Source organism: Homarus americanus, unplaced genomic scaffold (genome assembly GCF_018991925.1).
Source record: "Homarus americanus isolate GMGI-L3 unplaced genomic scaffold, GMGI_Hamer_2.0 scaffold5589, whole genome shotgun sequence".
In the NCBI taxonomy this organism is placed as follows: Eukaryota; Metazoa; Arthropoda; class Malacostraca; order Decapoda; family Nephropidae; genus Homarus; species Homarus americanus.
Window position 1 is genome coordinate 7,634,400 of NW_024736650.1, and position 21,472 is coordinate 7,655,871.

At 39.7% G+C, this 21,472-nt stretch overlaps 2 protein-coding genes across 4 annotated transcripts in view; one reads left to right on the plus strand and one right to left on the minus strand.

Moving 5' to 3' along the window:
• Positions 1-21,472, plus strand: part of LOC121872328 (hemicentin-1-like) — a 106,912-nt gene that overhangs the window by 45,082 nt on the left and 40,358 nt on the right. For all 3 annotated transcript variants that reach the window (XM_042375056.1, XM_042375055.1, XM_042375057.1), the window contains 4 exons: positions 114-237; positions 497-654; positions 1,011-1,134; positions 1,674-1,766. In XM_042375056.1, the coding sequence (XP_042230990.1) occupies positions 114-237; positions 497-654; positions 1,011-1,134; positions 1,674-1,766 (499 nt within the window). The remainder of the gene's footprint in view (positions 1-113; positions 238-496; positions 655-1,010; positions 1,135-1,673; positions 1,767-21,472) is intronic.
• Positions 1,910-21,270, minus strand: LOC121872329 (glutamate receptor ionotropic, delta-1-like). Its single transcript, XM_042375058.1, has 16 exons — positions 21,187-21,270; positions 13,777-13,961; positions 12,371-12,482; positions 11,842-11,950; positions 9,624-9,743; positions 9,287-9,487; positions 8,313-8,416; positions 6,724-6,894; positions 6,223-6,332; positions 5,860-5,970; positions 5,133-5,350; positions 4,196-4,307; positions 3,888-4,056; positions 3,541-3,649; positions 2,950-3,090; positions 1,910-2,307 (listed from the first exon to the last, which is right to left on the minus strand). The coding sequence occupies exons 2-15, from the start codon at positions 13,943-13,945 to the stop codon at positions 2,980-2,982; spliced, it is 1,926 nt and encodes a 641-aa protein (XP_042230992.1). The 5' UTR covers positions 13,946-13,961; positions 21,187-21,270; the 3' UTR covers positions 1,910-2,307; positions 2,950-2,979.

Below are 21,472 nucleotides of genomic sequence, written 5' to 3' on the forward strand. Positions count from 1 at the left end.
AGGGATGTTTGTACCGTACTTGGCTTCATCACATTTGACTTGAAAATTAACTGTGTGTTGCTGAGAAACATTTGTGAGATATAATTTTTATTGGATTATGTTTACTTCATCAGGTGAGGTCAGGGGGCGAGGAACTGCATCTCCGGCGTGTGAGGAAGGGTGATGGCGGCCCCTTCACGTGTATTGTGGTCAACGCTGCGGGACAGGACACACTCACTTATACCCTCACTGTTCAAGGTGTGCTATGAAAAACACATCTTTAGGCACTAATGTATTGTAAATGATAGTGATAACATAGAGCAAGGGAGAGATAGTGTATTGAGATACTGTAGTAGTTGAAAATAATATTGGAATCCTTTATTATTCAGTTGTGTAATAATTGATACACTGAGGAGAAATTCCATTGTTTGAAAATAACTTAATTGAAAGTACTGACAACTTTGAGGGTATTAGCATAGCACAAGAATAAGTAGAGTAACAGATTTTGTCTTTCCAGTACCAGCCATGATTGAGCGAGCTAACGTACAACAGCGCTTGGTGGGCGTGGCTGGCCAGGCTGCTGAGCTGGTGTGTGAGGCCTCTGGTAATCCAACACCGACCATCTCTTGGACACACGCCAACACACTCATCACAGAGGAACACCCACACTACAAGGTGACACTCGAGGTTTTATATTGCATGAGGAAGTGTGTACTCTACCCCTGCCTCTTGTTTAATTATACATTGTTCATATGTTTAGTATCTTTTCATGTATTATTACTGTGTTCTGTCTATATCTCTATGTACTGTATCCATTGTTTACCTTATGTAGTGCTCTGCTAATGCTTTTTCTCATCTACACATTTAAACGTATGATGTAATGTGATAATATATATTAATAACACCTGCACTGAATAATAGAAAGGAGAATCTTACAAAGCCAGAAGACATTACATCCTGGAACTAACATAGACATTCAGGTATTCATTGATGATATAATAAAGATTTGAGTTTGTGAACAACCCTGACAGATTATGGATAAGGGTGAGAGACTACAAGTGGTACAACTGAAGAAGGATGATGAGGGTGTGGTCACCTGTACTGTTGTCAACCCTGCCGGCCAAGACAGTCTCAACTTCACTTTACAAGTCTTAGGTAAATGTTTCTGTTAAATAATTACTAGATAATTAATAGCAACTAAAATAGAAATTTACAAAGTCTCACCATGCAGGAGTGTGTTTAAAGGTTTGTTTATAACCAGGAGCTTATGTCACCAGAACACTGTGGTGAAGCCTGCTATTTTACACGACCTCATTGAGTAGGAATAAAAAATAAACTCGCTACTACATGTAATTCAATGTTATTATAAATATTATTTGCTTGCTCTCATTATTTCCCACCCCAAAAATGTCATTAGAAACATATTTAGTTCCAGTGTCACTGTTTTATTAAGATGTTTTTGTAGGAGTTTGTCCCCCATTATATGAGTCAGTGGGAAATTATGTATCGATTTATGGCATGTCAGTTTATAAATGGTTTTCCAGGAATGTAACCTGTTCATATATTGGATTCTACCTGTACCTGTAACCCCTTGAACAAGACAAACTATACTAGGATAATCATACAGGTCACTTGTTATTTTTCTTTAGTTACAATGAGGACATCATATTGTAACTTCTCTCTCTTGCTGACAGTGTCCCCTCATATACCAACTGATGCCGTGACTGAAGTTACAGCAAGAGAGGGCGAGAGTGTTGTCCTAGTGTGTCCAGTCACCTCCACGCCTGGTGAGTACAGGCATATACTTTTTAATTTATGGTTGAATTCCTTCTAACTCCAATTTTAAGTATTTTGGCTCTGATTGTTTGTTTATTTATTTATTTATTTTTAATTCTGGCACATTCTGTGTTAATAGGAAACAAAACATTCCTTGGCAGGCATCTTTATTCTATACATAACTATTAACAAAGGTAACCAAACAATCGTATATGTTCATTGTGGTACTGAACGGTGACTCTCAACTACCTGGTATCGTAAAAATGATTCACCTGAGAGCTCTAGGTCACTGTGTGCTGATTGGTTGTGCAACATTAAACTATAACGTGCATCGTTGTCTTGGTGAGGGTCGCTACTACTTGCGCTCTGTGTCTATGCTGGATAAAGTCTTCGGTGTAGTGATTGTGTGCTTAATGTTGTGACCTCCATCTTGGAAGTACAGGACTGTAATTGTGTAGTAATGTTGGTCAAGTTGAGATTCCCTCGTTTGTGAAGGACGTCGTGCTCTGGGACACCAAATTAATCGTCCTCTTCTAAAACATATTACTGTTCCTGCAACAAATATAACAGTGAATTTGACATCATTTAGTTGAATAAAAGTTTAAGCTTATTGCTATGAAGAAAAAATAAAACATGAACCATAGCTATTTTAATACAGTTGCTCTGCCGTGTAATATAAGAACCTAGTAAGCAGTGTCAAGTTTAAATTTCCCAAGTGTAACTCGACCTTACTGATCGCTCCACATCATGAATAATCATGATGACCTGTTAATTTTTTTTATGGTATTTTCTCCCAATTTTCTTTACTTCCATATTTATTTTATTGTTTTCACAGTATTTTCTCCAAGTGATAAGAGCCATAATATGAGTAACATATCAGCTATGCCTAAATGACATTACACAATACTATATTATATCAGCCTTGAATATTCTCATTATGGAATTGAGGTCACATGAAGACGCCTGTACTGTGACGCCCTACACTCCCTCTCATACCGGTACATTGTTTATTCCCTTCACAGTTAAGAATTAAGTCCTGTTGTCTCTTCTGGTGCTCCACGAACCCCAAGATTCAGACTTGTGAACCTGAAGCAGTAGACAGTGATGCATTACTGTATCCATAAATGCTTTGGATTCATAAGTCTGAATCTTGATGTTCATGGAGCAGCAGGAGAGGTATACAGTAACACTCACCTTGGAAGACTCACTTTTCATTGTATGGCTTTATGACCAACTGATTACTCTCCTTGATTTTGAGTATATGAACCATTCACACATTAGGAAGACCACTGCCAAGATGGTGCCAGCACCCAAGATGATGAACAAAGTAAATACCTGTTGGAGACCATAAATACTGTAGCTACATCAAATTTCTGCCATTATTGAAGGGTTTAAACACAGCACACTAAACTTTTGCTGTACATAGGATTCCCTTTCATAAGAGTCCATGTATTTGTGTTTTCAAAATCTATTAAGTACAGTGCTGGAAAGGTGGTATTAAATTGTGGTTGTTACGGAGACCATCCCTCAAGGCAATTTTACCCTTACAGTACTACAACCCTTATAAAGCATCAGTTGTTTATTTATTATTGTTTGATTGTTATTCTCCAGGACAAGAAGAGGGCGAATATGTTGTAGTGATGGTAATTACGGCATGTAGGGAAGTGTTCACATGAATCATTGGTTTTTCGATACAACAAGAACGCGTTAGACACAGATAGCTGTGATGCATAATTGTAAATGCTTAAGTTCAGTGTAATATAAGGCTCACAAAGACAGTCATACCTCATTAAATCCAGGCGTTGGGTAGTGGGGATCAGGGTTGCGGTCTATGTTGGGCCACCATTTTCTCTTGAGGCGATTCAAATGGCCCTTCTGAGTCATCTTTGTTAACCTGAGAGAGAGCAAGAGCGACCTAAGTTATTGTCTTCAGGTCACTACTGTACTGTCGATTATAGAAGTACTGTAGCAGCATTTTGTATTCAGAGATTATTAACCTGAATTACATTACAAAATACTATATAGTTTTTTAATGATGAAGAAGAAGGATAGGAAAATTGGGGGAGGTGGTTCAGTTAACACCCCAACACTGGACCAGAGAACTAACGCACAAAAAATAACCATAAACTCACACATAATTAAATAGGTTTTTGTACGGTGATTCTTTCTGAAGCCCAAATCCAATGCCTCGTTTGAGAAAGTCGGTGTTGGTATCCACTATGTCCATTGCCTGTTTCAGAGGTAGTTTGCGCTGCAGCCGGTAGATGATGTACTCCTTGTTGGCAAAAAATGCGTACTTCCCTGTAACATCAGTTAACTTTAGTATAGAATGAAATAAAACTTACATGATTCATATCTTAGGTTTGTGTGTAATGAAATTTATTGACTGATAAACATAGATTATATCATCAATGAATAAAATAAGATGCGAGTTGTGTACCTTTAAGAACATTTGTTAGAGCATCATCATTATTGGAGGGAAGATTGTTGGCCGGGTCCTTCCCTACAATGTGCTCCCACGACAGTCTCATCGGTGAATTTGGTGGAGCCAGCTGAGGAGTGGATATATATGTATAGATTGCCTTCCTTGATGCAGGGTGTTGCTCCCCTAGAAAAGGCTGGCATAAGTAAAACCAACATAAATGAATACAGGTTCCCATAGTAGAAAGGAGGTTATGTTCTCAGCTACAACCCAAGTTTACCATTTAATGTTGTTTCTATACTGTACTGTATTATATTTTTATGCATACACGAATTGTATTTTCTTTTTTAACTTGATACTGTACGTGAAATTATTATTGAATGAACATTATAAATGAATCTACTCCCAGTATACGGTATTCAGTACTTTTTCACAAATAATGGTAGCACTTTGCGGTACCCCCTTCTGATTTTAATGTTTGCTATCGCCACACAGCTCGTATTTTCCAAATTTGTGAACACTGACTAAAATCACAGTAATGTTTAACAGTGCTTCTAAATTTGTATACATTCCCCTAGCTATTGGGCATCAAATGGCCACAGGCTACGACGTCAGATATTTTATCCAATCAATCAATTAACTCCTTAAGCTATCACATATGTTTGACTTGTTTACTTGATGTGACCTGCCAAGAAAACCAGCTACTTCACTGTTTTCAAGACTTTTCATTAACTTCAACTTAGTATCAAGTATTTTCTTTGGACTTCTTCTGGGGTTCTTTACTTGTTGAAGAGCTTGAAGGATGCTTTAGAAGAGACCTTACCGGTAGCTAACAGATGAGATCAAGTCAATGAGCAGATAGTGTTTACATACAACAAGGTTACAGACACTTATTCTTAACATAAATAATTACCGTACATTACAGTAGTTTATTAACAATTAGAGTTGAACATACGGCAAGAGAGTCGGCAAGAGCAGTGTTAGTACGGACACCCAAGTTCCAGTCGGGGTTGTCGAGCAGTGCTTGGAAGTCTTTGAAGGGGAGTTTTGGCTGGCGAGTGGTGAGGATGGACACCAGGATGGCCGAGTAGCACGTTAATAGAATCATACCCATCCACATCCCCGAGAAGAAGACAATTTTACCAGACACAGGACGAGGGTCAATGACTGTCGCTGTAAATATGATGGTTAATATTAGCATTAGATATAAAAGAAGATAACCTTTTAATATTTTTTTTACTGTAAGGAAGATCTGCTAAAGTAAATATTTGTATATAAAAATCGGTTTTACACAAGTGAACGAAGGGATTCTTTTTATCTCATATACAGTCATCCACAAAAATCCTGTCGCCTTTCCTCCTAAACTACGAGCCCTGAGATTCAGACTTGCAAATCCGAAGCATTTATGAACAGTGCATTAGTGTCTACTATTATGGATTCATGAGTCTGAATCTTAGGTTCGTGGAATAGCAGGAGAGGCAGCAGGACTTTTGTGGGCGACTTTACCATAAGTTTATTTAGCTTTCATTCTCATCTCTCAGTACAGTATGGTAGTAAATAAACAGGCCATCTAATTATTGTGGCATGAAAACTCTTATATTCTATCAATACCATTTGTTACACTAATAGATATATATAATTTTGTATCAACCTTCTACCACTGTTGATGAAGTAACACTCACACTGCTGCACCAGGCCAGAGAACATGATCCAAAGAGCTTCGAGGGGCAGGATGATGTGGTCATTCACCTTCAGGTACACAGTTAACCAGTTCAGCCCCCATAACATTCCCGCTGTGAGAAATACGCAATGTTATTCCACAAATTGTACATGAGTTTATGTGGTAAGAACATAATTGTGTAATCTGTATGCCAAAGGTTATTAAAAGTATATTTATGGGGCTCATAGTATATACAGAAGTTTGGGCAGCTACAGAGCATGTACATCTGAGGTAGGCCTGGGTATGGAGGTGTATATGAAGATTAAATATGATGTTGTCCAATTTATATCAGCTGGATGATGTTGATGATGATGAAGATACTTACCACACACCACAATGGAGACAGGAATACACATCCACAGGTACCCGCCAAAAGGCTGGCCATAGAGTGTCCAAGTACCTTCCAGTATCGGCCGACGGATGTACAGACGTGTACTAGGGAAGGCCAAGTGATGTAATAGTCAAGTAAAGACACAATGATGAAAGTTTAATATCTTGGATACATTTTGAAGAAACTTATCATAATTGTCGCTTATGTTACAAGCCAGTCAAGCGATAGGTCAATGCTGTACTGTACATTATTGACACGTACTGTACTGGGCACTGTCAACATTAACTAAAGAAAATAAACAGTACAGATCTAATGATAAAGCTATATGCTGCTGTTTGTTTAACATGTTATTTTGGTTCTGTGGTGTTGTATATGTGAAAAAAATTCAAGAGAACCTGAACTTTCATGTTTGAATAAAAAGGACCATTAATTCTGGTAATGGCAATAAGAAGGAATCTTAACTGATGGGAGGGACCTACTCTTGTTACCTCCTACCTGACTATCTGTATTGGTATGGTGAAGTCAATAGATATGGAGCGGATCTTGGTGATGGAGAGCGGCGCCACGGCCACATCAGCGTCATCAGTCTGAAGCATTCCCACCATACCATTCCAAGTTACACCATCAGGTTGTAGTGATCCAAACAGTGTGTTGGTTGCGGTGTACCTGAGGTGAACGAGATCACGTATTCTCTCTGAAGAAAATGCAATGAGATGTTATTGCATTCGTTAAAGCCTTCAGTTGAGAGAGACTGGTTGAAGTGTTGCCTATGGTGTTACCGTGTAGTTAACACCTCAGAGTAACTATTAATGAAGACATCTGGTGTTATCATGTACAGTGGTCCCTCGGTTAACGAGCACAATTCGTTCCAGAAGGTTGCTCGTTAACCGAAAAATTCGTTAACCGAAACCATTGTTTCAATGGGTTTTTGGGTAATTGGTTCCAGCTCACCGAAAATTACATACAAACTAAAAATAAATGCAGTAAAGTACACTTACTTTGAGGTGTGCATGTAGAAGGCTCCTGGTTGATGATGATGATAATGATGGGAATTAGAATGGGGGTGGAGGAGAAGGGAGAAGAGAAGGCATTGGGGTGGAAGAGAAGTCACCCCATGCTGCCATTTCACCCATAAAATTTTAGTTCACTTGGTGTAATTCAAGATTATTTTCTTTAAATCAACACTGCACTGCGCTTTATATTATCAATATGTAAAATATATTTCAAAATGACCAATACAGTAATTTGGCAGGAAATATAGAAAAAAAGCGTTTATGTTGAAGAGTCTCAAAAAAGATGTTTCTTCCTCTGAACTGGTAAACAAACTGACGCCAAGCTTGGTGTGTTGAGTGGCTGTTTGGCGTGCATAAAACTAGTTTCCTGTACTTCACTTATGTTCAATAATTGTTAAAATGACTAAAAAATTTAATATAAAACTTTTAAAATTATTGAATAGAACAACCTTCTTGATATTTACTAAAATGGTAAGGAATTTAAGCCCTAAAACCGATTACTGTATTGGCGGACTAATACTACAGCTGGTGGGCAGTCAAATGCAGGCGAAAACATGTTGGGAAAAATTCGTAAGGAATTCGTTAACCGAGGGTTTGCTCGTTAAACGAAGTGAAGAATCTTATGGAAGGTAATTCGTTAACCGAAATTTCGTCAACCGAGGCGCTCGTTAACCGAGGGATCACTGTATCAGTACAGATATTTTGATGAAAGTTCACGCGGATAGTGTATATATCATCTCTTGGTAAAGTGCACAATACCGAATTCAAGAGTCGTGGTTAAAGGAGAGTGAACACTATCTTGAGAAGAAAATTCATGCATCAATAAAGGTATTTCAGTAAAACTGTGCTTACTGTCAGAGGTCCAGGTCACTAGATGCATAATGTATTATCACTTGAAAATGTACAACACCAGATTAAAGGTGTCACTAAATATTTAGTAACTGATATAAAGTACAGTCTTCTGAGCTACAGAGTACAGTATAGTACTGTACTCTTGATGCAAGAAGACTGCAGCTTTAGGTTCTACATGTTTATGTTTGTGGATACATGTCATAGTTGTCATACACTTACGTAAAGTTGAGTTGCTCTTGTAGTGTGTGCCACACATCTACCACATAACCCTCTCGGAAATTCTGCAGCTGCTGGTCTGCCACAAGGCTCTCATACGGCATAGTCTGGGGAAGACCTGTAATACTCAGTTCCACCATCTTAAACCTTCCTCTTTAATGAACTCCACGAGCTCAGAAGGTAAACTTGGTCCACATTACTACACACAATGAGAATAAATTTTATTTGTGACATTAATTATTGTGTTATAGGTAAAACAGTATTTTATTTATTTATTTTTACCATTTCACCACTTATCAGTTACTAGCCGTTCAGGCAGTTGGTCTGTTCTTTGTGATGAACTTTATTTGTACAGTGTTAGTACAGGAGGAAACCTGTGATGTTGGTAGTGTCACACTGGATTACACCCTTCTCACGTGTGTCCGGTCCAGAGATGTGGTGAGAGTGATGTGTGTTACTGCTGTAACACCAACAAAGTTGAAAATGTGATAGTTTCAAGAAGTTACTAGTTAGAGTAAACTCGGGGATGTTGACATAGGTGGCTGGTATAATGGGGATACAGTATTACTGAAGAAACTGAAAGCCAGTAATGAATTTGTCTGTAAAAGATGGTAAAAGTTTTTTTTTTCATGAATTTTCATGCTGTAGGTTAGTATCCTCAAGAGAAGTGTGTGTGTGTGTGTGTGCTGGAAGAAATGATAAGTACGTAGGCCTGTAATATGGAGGATAAGAGCAAAAACTGAGTTGTGAAATATTCCAACACTGGGAGGAAAGTAGTCACAGTGTAATCCATTATGTTACTCTGGCACGGTTGTGGTAACCAGAGAGAGACAGAACTCTCAGAAATAAAAGAGTTGAGGACACTAAAAGCAGGACTAGTTCATTCTTCAGTAACATACTGTCACAGGCATCTGAAGTACAGTATATACAGGGTACTGTATACACTGCAACTTGATGAAAACCTCCTAAATATTCACCACAATGGTGGCAACACGTAGATGAAAGCCCCTTAGATCCTTGCGTCGCTCATACTTGTTGTTCATTGGTGCTGTGACCAGTCCCTTTTCTTCTGACCACATACCCCAGGAGCCCTCTTGGAAGGGCTGGCCCCGCCCCCCACGCCACACTTCCCTTAATATGAAGGACTCCATTTTGCTGTCATAACTGCACACTAGTACCTGTGTGTCAACAAACACAATGAAAATTTCAGCATAGATTTTAAAAGTTTTTACCTATTTTTCAAGATTTTTTCATAACTTGATGTTGACTCCTGTATTAAGTGCAGTAATGTATCTCCTAACTAAGACATTTTACCTCGCTATCAATAAAGATTTCGGCGTCTTTGAGAAGATTTTCCATGTCATAAATTGTTGTGTTGTGAGGCAGGAGGATAAGCCACTCCTGCTGCTGGGTAAACAGTCCCAGATGGCCAGCCTGGCTCATCATAACAGTACATGGAAGAGAAAGTTTTAAACATCAGGCTTTAGCCATATAACTTTATTCACAAAAGGCTAAAACTTTTTACCAGATTTTCCCCTTATCTATGATGCATCAACCCTACAATGAGAAAAGTCTCCAGGACTTCTTTTCAATACATACCTCCTGTATACTTTTCCACCTCTCCACATTTCTACCCATACATTCTCTTTACCATCTTTGCGTCTTGCATCCCTCACATTGTCCTCACCCCCTCATCCCATCTACCACTACACAGCATACACTTTCAATGCTCTCTGCCTTATACCATGAGAGATACTCTTCACTGTTTCTTAATCTTCCTCTTTGACAACCTTAAACGTACTGTACCTCTCGTGTAACTCACTTCTGTAGCTTGAAAATTTAGAGCATTCTTCTCCAATCAATGTCTTTGTTTCTGTTCCATACGTTTAATGTTCCACCATGCACTTGGTGTTCCACCAGGCACAGTGTTCCACCACTCCCTCCTGTATTAGTGTTCCCTCCTGTATTAGTTCCACCATGCACTCCTCCTCCACCAGGCACTCCCTCCAGTGCACTCCCTCCTGTATTAGTTCCACCATGACTCTCCTGTATTAGTGTTCCACCATGCACTCCCTCCTGTATTAGTGCACCCACTCCCTCCTGTATTAGTGTTCCACCAGGCACTCCTCATGTATTAGTGTTTCACCATGCACTCCTCCCTGTATTAGTGTTCCACCAGCACTCCCCTGTATTAGTGCTCCACCAGGCACTCCTCCTGTATTAGTGTTCCACCATGCACTCCCTCCTGTATTAGTGTTCCACCAGCACTCCCTCCTGTATTAGTGTTCCACCATGCACTCCCTCCTGTATTAGTGTTCCACCAGGCACCTCCTGTATTAGTGTTCCACCATGCACCCTCCTGTATTAGTGTTCCACCAGGCACTCCCCTCCTGTATTAGTGTTCCACCATGCACCTCCTGTATTAGTGTGCCCCACCATGCACTCCCTCCTGTATTAGTGTTCCACCAGGCACTCCCTCCTGTATTAGTGCTCCACCAGGCACTCCCTCCTGTATTAGTGTTCCACCATGCACTCCCTCCTGTATTAGTGTTCCACCATGCACTCCCTCCTGTATTAGTGCTCCTGAGCACTCCTCCTGTATTAGTGTTCACCAGGCACTCCTCCTGTATTAGTGTTCCACCATGCACTCCCTCCTGTATTAGTGTTCCACCATGCACTCCCCTCCTGTATTAGTGTTCCACCAGGCACTCCCTCCTGTATTAGTGTTCCATGCACCTCCCTCCTGTATTAGTGTTCCACCATGCACCCTCCTGTATTAGTGTTCCACCAGGCACTCCCTCCTGTATAGTGCTCCACCATGCACTCCCTCCTGTATTAGTGTTCCACCATGTTCCACTCCTCCTCCTGTGCACTGTAGTAGTTCTTCCTAGTGCTCCACCATGCAGTGCTCCACCAGGCACCCTCCTGTATTAGTGTTCCACCATGCACTCCCTCCTGTCCTCAGGTAGTGCTCCACCATGCACTCCCTCCTGTATTAGTGTTCCACAGGCACTCCCTCCTGTATTAGTGCTCCACCATGCACTCCCTCCTGTATTAGTGTTCCACCATGCACTCCCTCCTGTATTAGTGTTCCACCAGGCACTCCCTCCTGTATTAGTGTTCCACCATGCACTCCCTCCTGTATTAGTGCTCCACCATGCACTCCCTCCTGTATTAGTGTTCCACCAGGCACTCCCTCCTGTATTAGTCTTCCACCATGCACTCCCTCCTGTATTAGTGTTCCACCAGGCACTCCCTCCTGTATTAGTGTTCCACCATTCACTCCCTCCTGTATTAGTGTTCCACCATGCACTCCCTCCTGTATTAGTGTTCCACCATTCACCCTACCTTCACTGTTCTCATCCTAACTTGCCGATATTCTCCATGTACGTATACTGTACGTGAGGATATATTTATACTGTGTTGAAGAAGTGTTTACAAGGGTTGTCAATTAAAAAGTTTTATTATATGAAGTGTATTGAGGATAAAAAACAATAATTTCATCTATAGTTTAAGTAAAGGAATTGCTGACCTTGTTCATGAAGGCAGCTGCGTGTCCTTCATTGTCCCAGATGGTGATGAACTGTGCTCTGTAGTGAGGCTGTCGTATGTTTATGTTGGTCCATGTATCACCACCGCTGCTGTTGTCAGAGGAGAGCGCCACGTTAGCTGTGCTTTAGGACAGACATATTTTACTCTTTTTTATTTTTAAGTTTGCTTCAGCTGAGAGATGTTGTTTACTTCATATTCCTCATACTGTTTACATTAAATGTCATAAAAGTTAAAATATTGTGATAAAACTTACTTGAAGATTGGGACACTGATTTACTACTTCAGCATTAATGTCATAATAGGCTGGAATTGACGTTTTTTATAACTCGTACTTATAGTGATCGAATGTAAACAAGTATTAAACTAGTACTACGGTGTCATTACTACTACGGTGACTGTTGGTATAAGCACTGTACTGTACATTATTATAGTCATACATCACCGTGGTGGAGGTGCAGGTTCACTTATATATGTGTTGAATGAGCATCATGTGTGAGTACAGTACTGACTATGTGAAGCCGAGGGAGAGTTGCTGCAGGTTGGGGAGGTATATGATGGCGGCAGACATGGAGCTAACCAGCCCAGCCAGCACCTCTGATGCCTCTATCGTCGTCATGGTATCTGCCAATGACATCTGCTGCTTCACTACCGCATGTCGTGGGTCACCATTTGTTTTATGTCAGCATTGTATTGCAACCAGGTACAGTTGTGGCATCATAGGAAGTGAGAAAATGTGTTGCCGATGGACACGTCTGGCATCTCCTCAAGGTAGATGCTTGTACAGAATGATCACACAGATTCTTCTGGTCTAAGTGATATATCCCCATCAGCCACAAATTTTCTCACTTCCTATGATGCCACAACTGTAAGTATTATGGTACCACCATAAAAGTTTCATGGTAGTGTGTGTGTGTGTGTGTGTGATTATTATCACCATGTACTATATTATGCTAGTAGTGTACATCACCACAACAGTACTACTACCATGATGTATAATGGTGGTGGTGATGGAGGACATCCATCACCACCATAAATTCACAGTGTACAGTAATACTGACAGGCAGGTGTTAACATCAACAGATTAAGATGAAATATTAACATGTTGAGAATAAAGGCTATGATGAATGACCTTCACCAACCAGTAAACAAAGCCAAAGTTAACGTGGATGAATTCTGACGCTAAAGTAAAATATAACAACAGCAGTCACAGTACTCCTGAGTCTTGGTACTAAGGATGTCCACAAACTAAATACTATATGGGATTTCATTTCCTTACACCACTGCAGACTTTGCATATCCTTTGAACAGGGGAAAAAATTACATTGCAGGATATTTTTTATAAGAAGTTTCACAATAATATAAATAAAGATAATCGGGGTATAGGGCTATTTATTTACTGAGACAAAAATTATTTATGAACTCGCTACTTGTGGCAAATGTTTACTCACTAGAAGCAGCTGGGATATAAAATCATTTAACTCATTATTATGGAACTTGCAACTTATGAATAGATATTATTTTGATAATTAAGAAGTAAAACAAACATTCATCTGAGTTTGTGTGAGTGAGGCAGTGTGTGGAAGCAAAACTTGAGTGTCTTGGTAGGCCTGGGGTAACTTGGATGACCTGTAACCTTGCAGGAATCCGGAAAAAAATGCTCAAAAACGTTTAGGTGAAGAGTCCTAGATTTGAGGGACTAAACCTGTGGTGCACACTTTGACATTACAAACATCCTCCACTAATCCTCGCCTACACTCGCCTTACTAACCTAACCTCACTTCACCACACCTCACCTGTCCTTATTAATGGGAGGCATACTGGATGACAGCATGGTGGGTTAAGATCATGGTAGATATTTGATATTCAGGAAGCCAGGAATGGAATTGTTTAGCCTCAAGGAGACCCAATAACTTACGGTTGTTGTTGGTGTAGAGGAGAGTCACATAATCCCACTTCTTGTGAGTGATAACGTCTTGCATCATTTGGACGACACGGGGATGGGCCCCTACCATGGGCAGTACCCAGCGAGCCACAGCCATCACCACTACCAACACCTGCCACCTACACCTCACACTTATAGCCATGGTACAACAATAGTCTCTGAAATATAAAAAACAGGAAGGTGCTACCATATTTGTCATAAAACCAAGTGATATTATTATTGAGACAGTATGATGTCCAATGACTGTGAAGAGCTGCAGAAGGACCTCTGTGGGCTCCACGAATGGTCGAAGAAATGGCTGCTGAGATTCAATGTCACGAAGTGTAAGAGGATGCACCTGGGGCGTACCAACGGTAAGGAGGCGTATCATATGTCCCAACGGGATGAAGAAACTGCACTAGTTGAGACTGAATGTGAGAAGGTCCTAGGTGTGTATGTTGACAATGAGCTGAAGTTCTCGGGCCATTGCGAGAAGAAGGTAAATCAGGCAAATAAATTATTGGGTCATATAAGAAGGTCGTTCAGATATCTAGACGGTCCGTCCCTCGTAACGATCTTCAAGAGTGAAGTGCTTCCCCATCTGGAGTACTGTCACCCCGTCTGGTCCCCGAGATATGCTAGGGACTGTCAGTTAGTTGAAAATGTTCAAAGGAGGGCCACCAGACTGGTGCCTGCACTTCGGCACCTCAGCTACCCTGAGAGATTGGAGCGCCTGAACTTGCCTAGCTTATACTACAGACGGGCAAGGGGTGACCTAGTTGAGGTGTATAAGCATCTCAGGGGGCACTACTCAGTCGAATGTCCTTACTTGGAGCTGGCGGACGCTCGTCCCACAAGGGGTCACAGCTCAAGATTGAAGAAGCCGCAGGTCCAGAAAACTGTGAGGGCAAACTTTTTAGGAGTGAGAGTTGTAAACTCTTGGAACAATCTACCAGAGAGTGTTGTGACGGCACCGAGTGTGAGCTCTTTCAAGACAAGACTTGATCAACATTAGAGCGGGTTCAGGTACATTCAGGAGCCGGCGCATGCCCAGTACTTGCCAACAGTAATTTTGCCAACCGATCGCCCAAGCGGCTAACGAGCCGATCAGTGGTGAAGAGGATAAAGGTAAAAGTAAACAAATGCTTGTGCCCTCAGAAATGTTCCAACTGTAGTACTGTATGTAGATTTACTAGTTCTAAAACCCAGGAAAAGATTTTGAGCAACTGATGGATTTGCAATAGAGACAGTGGCATAACTAAGGTGACATGAGCCCAACATGTGCCGTGCCCCCCCAACCAGAATAGGAAAAAAATTATTTAGGAGGATTTGGATCTGCCCAAATGGTGTCTAGCAGGGGCCACAAGCTTGTAATTTTCAGACATTTTTTCACCTTCAGCGCAACATTTTCATCATTATCATGGCTGTCCCTCACAAAAATAGGCGCATCCCCAGGTTCCACTTACAAATCAGACCCCAGTTATTCAAGGGGACAAACATCTCCCCAGATAAAATTCTGCCCATATATACTTTTGGATGATGTTTATATTTTCTTGACTCTGGTAAATGTCTGACAAAATTTAGTCATTTTACCAATTTTTTGAAAATATTCATATAGAAAATACTGTATTATCAAACACAAATATTTGCTCAGAATTTTTTATGAAAGCGTTACTGTACAATAACAGGAGACTAAATTAGAGCCATCAACCTGATGTGGAGAGGCATCCTCTAAGATTGACACTACTGTACAGGTACAGTCGGGGTCAAAAGTCTTGAACGCTTGACAGTACGTATTTGGCATGTGAGTACCCGAAGATCTTTGGTATTAAGGAGAGTTTTATCCCACTTTGTGGTTCAGGCATAATATGTGATGACAAGTAGTGTTATTAGTATATCCCAATCATATGTGTATAACTCAGAAGTAGATGCCAGATATTGCTAAGTGTTCAAGATTTTTGACCCCCTACTGTACATATCCTCAAAATTGGGTCACAGAAAACCAGAATTCTCGAAAATCGAACATTATCTTCCCCTTCTATGAAATGTTTTGCTTCCACACACAAGTGATGATATGATATATATACATATATGTGTGTGTGTGTATTTTGAAGTTTTGAAAACAGTACAATTGTTTTCAGTGCATAATGGAGGTATCGTAGGGTGTTAAAGCTCATATAGCGTCGTGTCACATGATGGGAAGATATCCGTTAAGACATGACATAAGGATTCTCAGTACAATGGATGAGTTAACCTCTATTTAGCACGTTACCTCGTGAAGTTTTTAGTAACTGTGGTCTTTTGGGTGAGTTGCCTGGGGTAGAAGGAGCGACCCATGTGTTCATTATGTATGAAAGTAAATCAATATATTTAGTTTTGGTCAGTTATTGAGTCACTCAGTATTGTTGGCAGTGTACCTTGACATCAGTATTGATTATTGTGATTGAAGATTATGACATTGGTTGTGGTACTGTGGTGCGAATTGAAGCTATAGTAATGGCTCCCAATAGCACCTTGTCAACAGGTTGTGTTTGCCCGAGCCATGAGAAGTGTTTTCTATTGGTGTTTACCTCTCTTTCTTGGAAGTTCTTTTGTTTTTATCTTCATAAAGGTTGCAGAAAGTCAAGAAATCACTGTCTCGAATGTTTACTCTGGCAATTTTGTGTTTGTGTGTTGCGTGATGCCTGAAGTAGGTTGTGATTTTGACCCTGTGGTAATTAGCGTCAGTGTGTGTGTGTGTGAAAATGTATCAGGTAAAGTAGGCACATATATTAATGCATGTATATATTTCTAAACATTTGTTGCTGACTTGCTTTTGCGTAGTAGAATTCTTATGGATAGAAACTGTTACAGAAAAAATTGTCAGTCTGAATATATACATGAAGAAAACACAATGAATAACTTAACATAATTCTAAACTTATTTGAAGAATACCAACAAACAGTGTAACAGTCTCGGGCATCTTTTATTGACGTGAGTGTTAGGTTATGTCTCCCCACTTTTGACGTTGAGATTTACTGCCACACAAGACAGTTGTAACTGACAGGTTTTACTGTGTAAATAATGTGATAAATGGAGTACCCCCTTTTCATCAGAAAATTTAAACTTTTTTTTTAATAGTGTTGTACTCAGGCGTTTTTGTATAGTAAAAAGTAATAACTTTTGACCTCAGAATATCTCCTAATATCAAGTGTACAGTACATGGCTTCAAAATGCCGATAATAATGGTCAGGTTTAAAAAAAAAGGGGGGGGGGGGGCTTAAATCGCCCACCAAAAAACAACAACAACTGGGTGGGTTCATTGTGTTCGCCATCTTCCCCCCACCCACAGCTTCTTGGACCTTCCCCCCTTGATATTCCTCAATCCGCCCATGCTCGGCCCCGTGCAGAAGTACAAAATTTTTTGGTAATTACACTATTGGCCATATTACGATGGTAATTAATGCATTTATTGACATGGTTAATTTCCATTATGTTAGGTGTGGTCAAAATGTATTAAGTTTTATTAGTGTTACTGTAGATTGGGTTGACTATAGACCTTAATGGTTGCAAGAGTGGGGCGGTCATTATTGGTTACTTGAATATGGTCGTCCGTGGTGGACCGAGGAAAGCCATGAAACACCCTCCCCCTAAAAAAAAAAGTAGAAAATGTGGGGGTTTAGTTTTACAATAAGAAGCCTGAATATTGGGGAAAACTCACGTTTCGGTAGTTTCATAGTTGGCAACACTCCCCCATCCGAATCCGATCCTACTAAACTCCCAGTATCTTGTATGGAACCAATATGCATATATTTGTAATTGACCTGAAAAGGTTTTAGTTTCCATGATGTTCTTAAGCCATTGGCGTTATTGTCGAATTGAAGTTTATAAAATACTCGATACCGAGTTATGGTTGGCTGGAAATGATATCGCAATTACTATTGAGACGTCTAGAATAAAGTAACAAGGTAATGAAAGGCCCGCAAAAAAAAAAAATAAATAAAACAAATATTAGTAAAGTTAAAAGTACCGAGAAGATAAATTATTCCACACAACTTATCTATTCAGAAGCCTAACCGCCCGAACGGCTTGTGAAATAAATAACTAATAAAAATAAGTAAAGACTAACGCCCACCAGGTTAAATTTCAGTATTAAGACCCCAGTAATTATAGGTTTGATGACTGTGTGTGTGTGTCAACAGTCCCGGCCGGCAAACATCAGTAATAATTGAAACATAATAGACGTTACAGCACAAATATGAGCACGTCCTACGAATGGTTATGTAATATTACTGTATAATAAAGATAATGAGCGCCACACCTGTCATTTACAACTGAATTGTTAGGTCTTATAAGAAGGTCGTTCAGATATCTAGACGGTCCGTCCCTCGTAACAATCTTCAAGAGTAAAGTGCTTCCCCGAGATATACTAGGCACCAGACTGGTGCCTGCACTACGGCACCTGAACTTGCCTAGCTTATACTACAGACGGGCAAGGGGAGACCTAATTGAGGTGTACAGTATAAGCATCTCAAAGGGCACTACCCAGTCGAGTGCCCTTACCTGGAGCTGGCGGACACTCGATCCACAAGGGGTCACAGCTCAAGGTTGAAGAAGCCACAAGCCCAGAAAACTGTGAGGGGTAACTTTTTCGGAGTGAGAGTTGTGAACTGGAACAATCTGCCAGAGCGTGTTGTGACGACACCGAGTGTGAGCTCTTTCAAGACCTGACTTGACAAGCACTGGAGCAGGTTCAGATACATTCAGGAGCCAGTGCATGCCCAGTATTTGCCAACAGAGACGTGATCGATCGCCCCAGCGGCTAACGAGTCGATCAGTGGTGAAGAGGATAAAAGTAAAAGAAATGAAGCTATAATTATTATCAAACACGTGGATCTCTGAACAGTGACAAAAAAATCCACTATGAGAAAGATTGTTGAATGTTTAATTTATGTGGTGATCGTTTTCAATATAGCCCCCATGAGTAGAAAAAAAATAACGAGAAGAAAAGAAATAAGCACATGTGGAAGAGCGGTCATGTTCAATAGTATTAATTTTCTTTTTATTCGTGCATGTGTGTGTGGGAGGAGCCGGAATGGTGTAAGAGTGATAGAAAAAGTAACAGCCAATACTAAGTATGATAAAATACTTGTAAATTCATAATTCTTATAAAAGTATAATTGCGGAGAGCTTTTGTGTATGTGTTTGTGTTTAATGTGTCCGTGATTTTTTGGGGCTCATTGTAGCCCATCCTCAGTCACCATTATTTACCACCACAGTGTTGTGGTGTCCCGGTTACCCTCAAGCATATTTAAAGAAAGTTTATGGCGGATTGTCCCAAGGATAAATACTATTTTTAGTCCTTGGGCGGTCCTTCCTATAATTAAGGTTGCCATATATGAACATTAAAAAAAGAGGACGTTCCCGAAGACATCCTGCCCCCCGGCACACACTTTGGCGCTATGTAACCTTGAAGTAGCCGTGACAATTAATTTTGCATATTTGCATAGCATTAATATATATATATATATATATATATATATATATATATATATATATTTTTTATTGTTCCTGGTCACAGTCAAGGGCTCGTGGGCCGGGGTTCGAATCCTGGCGGGTTGAGGTGTTGATTATATATGTATATACTGTGTATATATATATATATATATATATATATATATATATATATATATATATATATATATATATATATATATATATACACCAGTATCGTTGTATTGCATTGTGTTTTTAATGTAGGCTAATATACTACATACATGGTATAGAAATCTTAAAAATAATAAAAAAATTACCTTTGCTTAAGGCTGAATATCTTCATTCCCTTAGCTGCAGTCTTCTTCCCCCACTGTGTGTGTGACTTGATGTGCCCATGCATACTTTTCTTTAGATCGGATCTTTTTCAGTATTGGCCGATTGCTCTTTAGAAAGGTATAGAAGTCACTGCAAGATGTTTCTCGGAAGTTGTACTGTACAGTCAGAATGCCTTTCATTGTTTCAACACTCAATTTGTTCCTTTCCTTTGTCCATTGACTTTGCATCAGTGAAAAAACTCCTTCTACATCTGCATTGTGAGATGATATAGCAAAGAAGAATTGTGCAATTCTTAGCAATTCTGAGAGGCATTCATGTTCTTTGATTTATCAAAGTATCTGGTCCACTTTTTATGTGTTGGCAGATTACTAAATTCTTCATCGCTCTTGAAATTTTCCAGAAACTGCTTCAGGTTACTAACTTGGTCAAAACTTCACATCATCAACTTCTACCCCCTTATCAATCAAATATATGACAGCTAAGTTGACAACACCGTACAGGCGTACACGTGACTTATCAGCTGACGAAAACTGAACGAGATCTCTACGGTTTCCACTTCCCCTCTCTCTGTCTCTCTCTCTCGTCATTACAGTTTCATGTTTTTTTCCGTGGCGAAAATGATGGAAGCTGAAATTCCGGACTTTTGAAGAATTTTAAAAATTATTTCCGGATGAAGATTTCGAGACCTAAATGGAGGACATGTCCGGGAAAATACGGACGTATGGCAACCCTACTATAATTAGTATTGCCAACTCACTTTTTCGGAGTGGGAACGAGACATTACTTGCTCCGGGCTTCAAAGTTCCAAGTGCCTTCAAAAATATAATCGGCCAAATAATACACTCACTAGTTTAAAAAATAACATTTAAAACTATTAATACACTGGAACACAAAATTAACATACATTTTCCTAATAAAAATAAGAGGTAACCATTGCACTATTTACAGCGTAAATGTTTTTTTAAGTTAATGGAGGGGAGACCTGTATTTTGATGATACAAACTAATGTTACCAGTCAAGATTTTATTGGCGAATATTGCACTCAGACCTGACCTGATAAAATATTTTTCTTGCATAAATTATCATGTTCATTAATTTACATTATGCGTCCAGAGATAATTACGAAATATTATGTTACTGGATAATGGAGTATGAGTTAGGTTAGGCGTTGTATATGTACTTTATTAACTCGTGTACCAAAATTGACACAATTCTAGACTGTACCTTAGTATAATGTGACTATTGTCTTACATAATTCATTTCTGAGTGTACTGTACACTTATATACGTACCAAGTGAATAAGTTAGTGGTGAGGATGGACTGAACGTAGTGATCTGAGTTATCATAGTTTATGGTCATTAATTAATTTAATACATGACTCGTCTATCCCACACGTGGTTCATACTTGACCCAAAACTTACCTTCCTTAACCTAACCACAATTAACTTGATCTTAACTAATCTAACTTAATCACTCGTGCTCTGACCTTACTTCACCTATCTTAATCTTACCCTAACTAAAGCTGACAGTATTAAAACTAAGCACAGAATATTGAAAGTTACACAGTATGTTCTGAACTAGAGCACCGCTTACCAGTCCTGTAAACTTTTAAAGTATGGGTGAGGGAAGACGAAGTGAAGTGGTTGTGTTAATCTTCCTATCCAACCGTCATGTTCAGCTGACACTCGACGACTGGTTAAGTTAGCCGAGTGAAACAGTATATATGAGGCATGTTGGGTGGTGCCAGATATCGCTGCTGGTAGTGAGTGTATATACCGTGAATGTTCTTCTTTTTTTCATTATGATATGTTTATCTTTTTATTCCCTCTTTCCTTTATTCTGGCTCTGTCGTTCCACTCCCTTCTTCCTAATCCTTCTC

What these genes read in the sequence shown, in the direction of transcription:
- LOC121872329 (XM_042375058.1), bottom strand. Translation starts at nt 13,945, where the DNA reads ATGGCTATAAGTGTGAGGTGTAGGTGGCAGGTGTTGGTAGTGGTGATG. An exon ending in AAAAACCTATTTAATTATGT is followed by an intron (nt 3,650 to 3,887) that starts GTGAGTTTATGG and finishes GCTCTCTCTCAG; the next exon opens with GTTAACAAAGATGACTCAGA. An exon ending in CAACGCCTGGATTTAATGAG is followed by an intron (nt 3,091 to 3,540) that starts GTATGACTGTCT and finishes GGTCTCCAACAG; the next exon opens with GTATTTACTTTGTTCATCAT.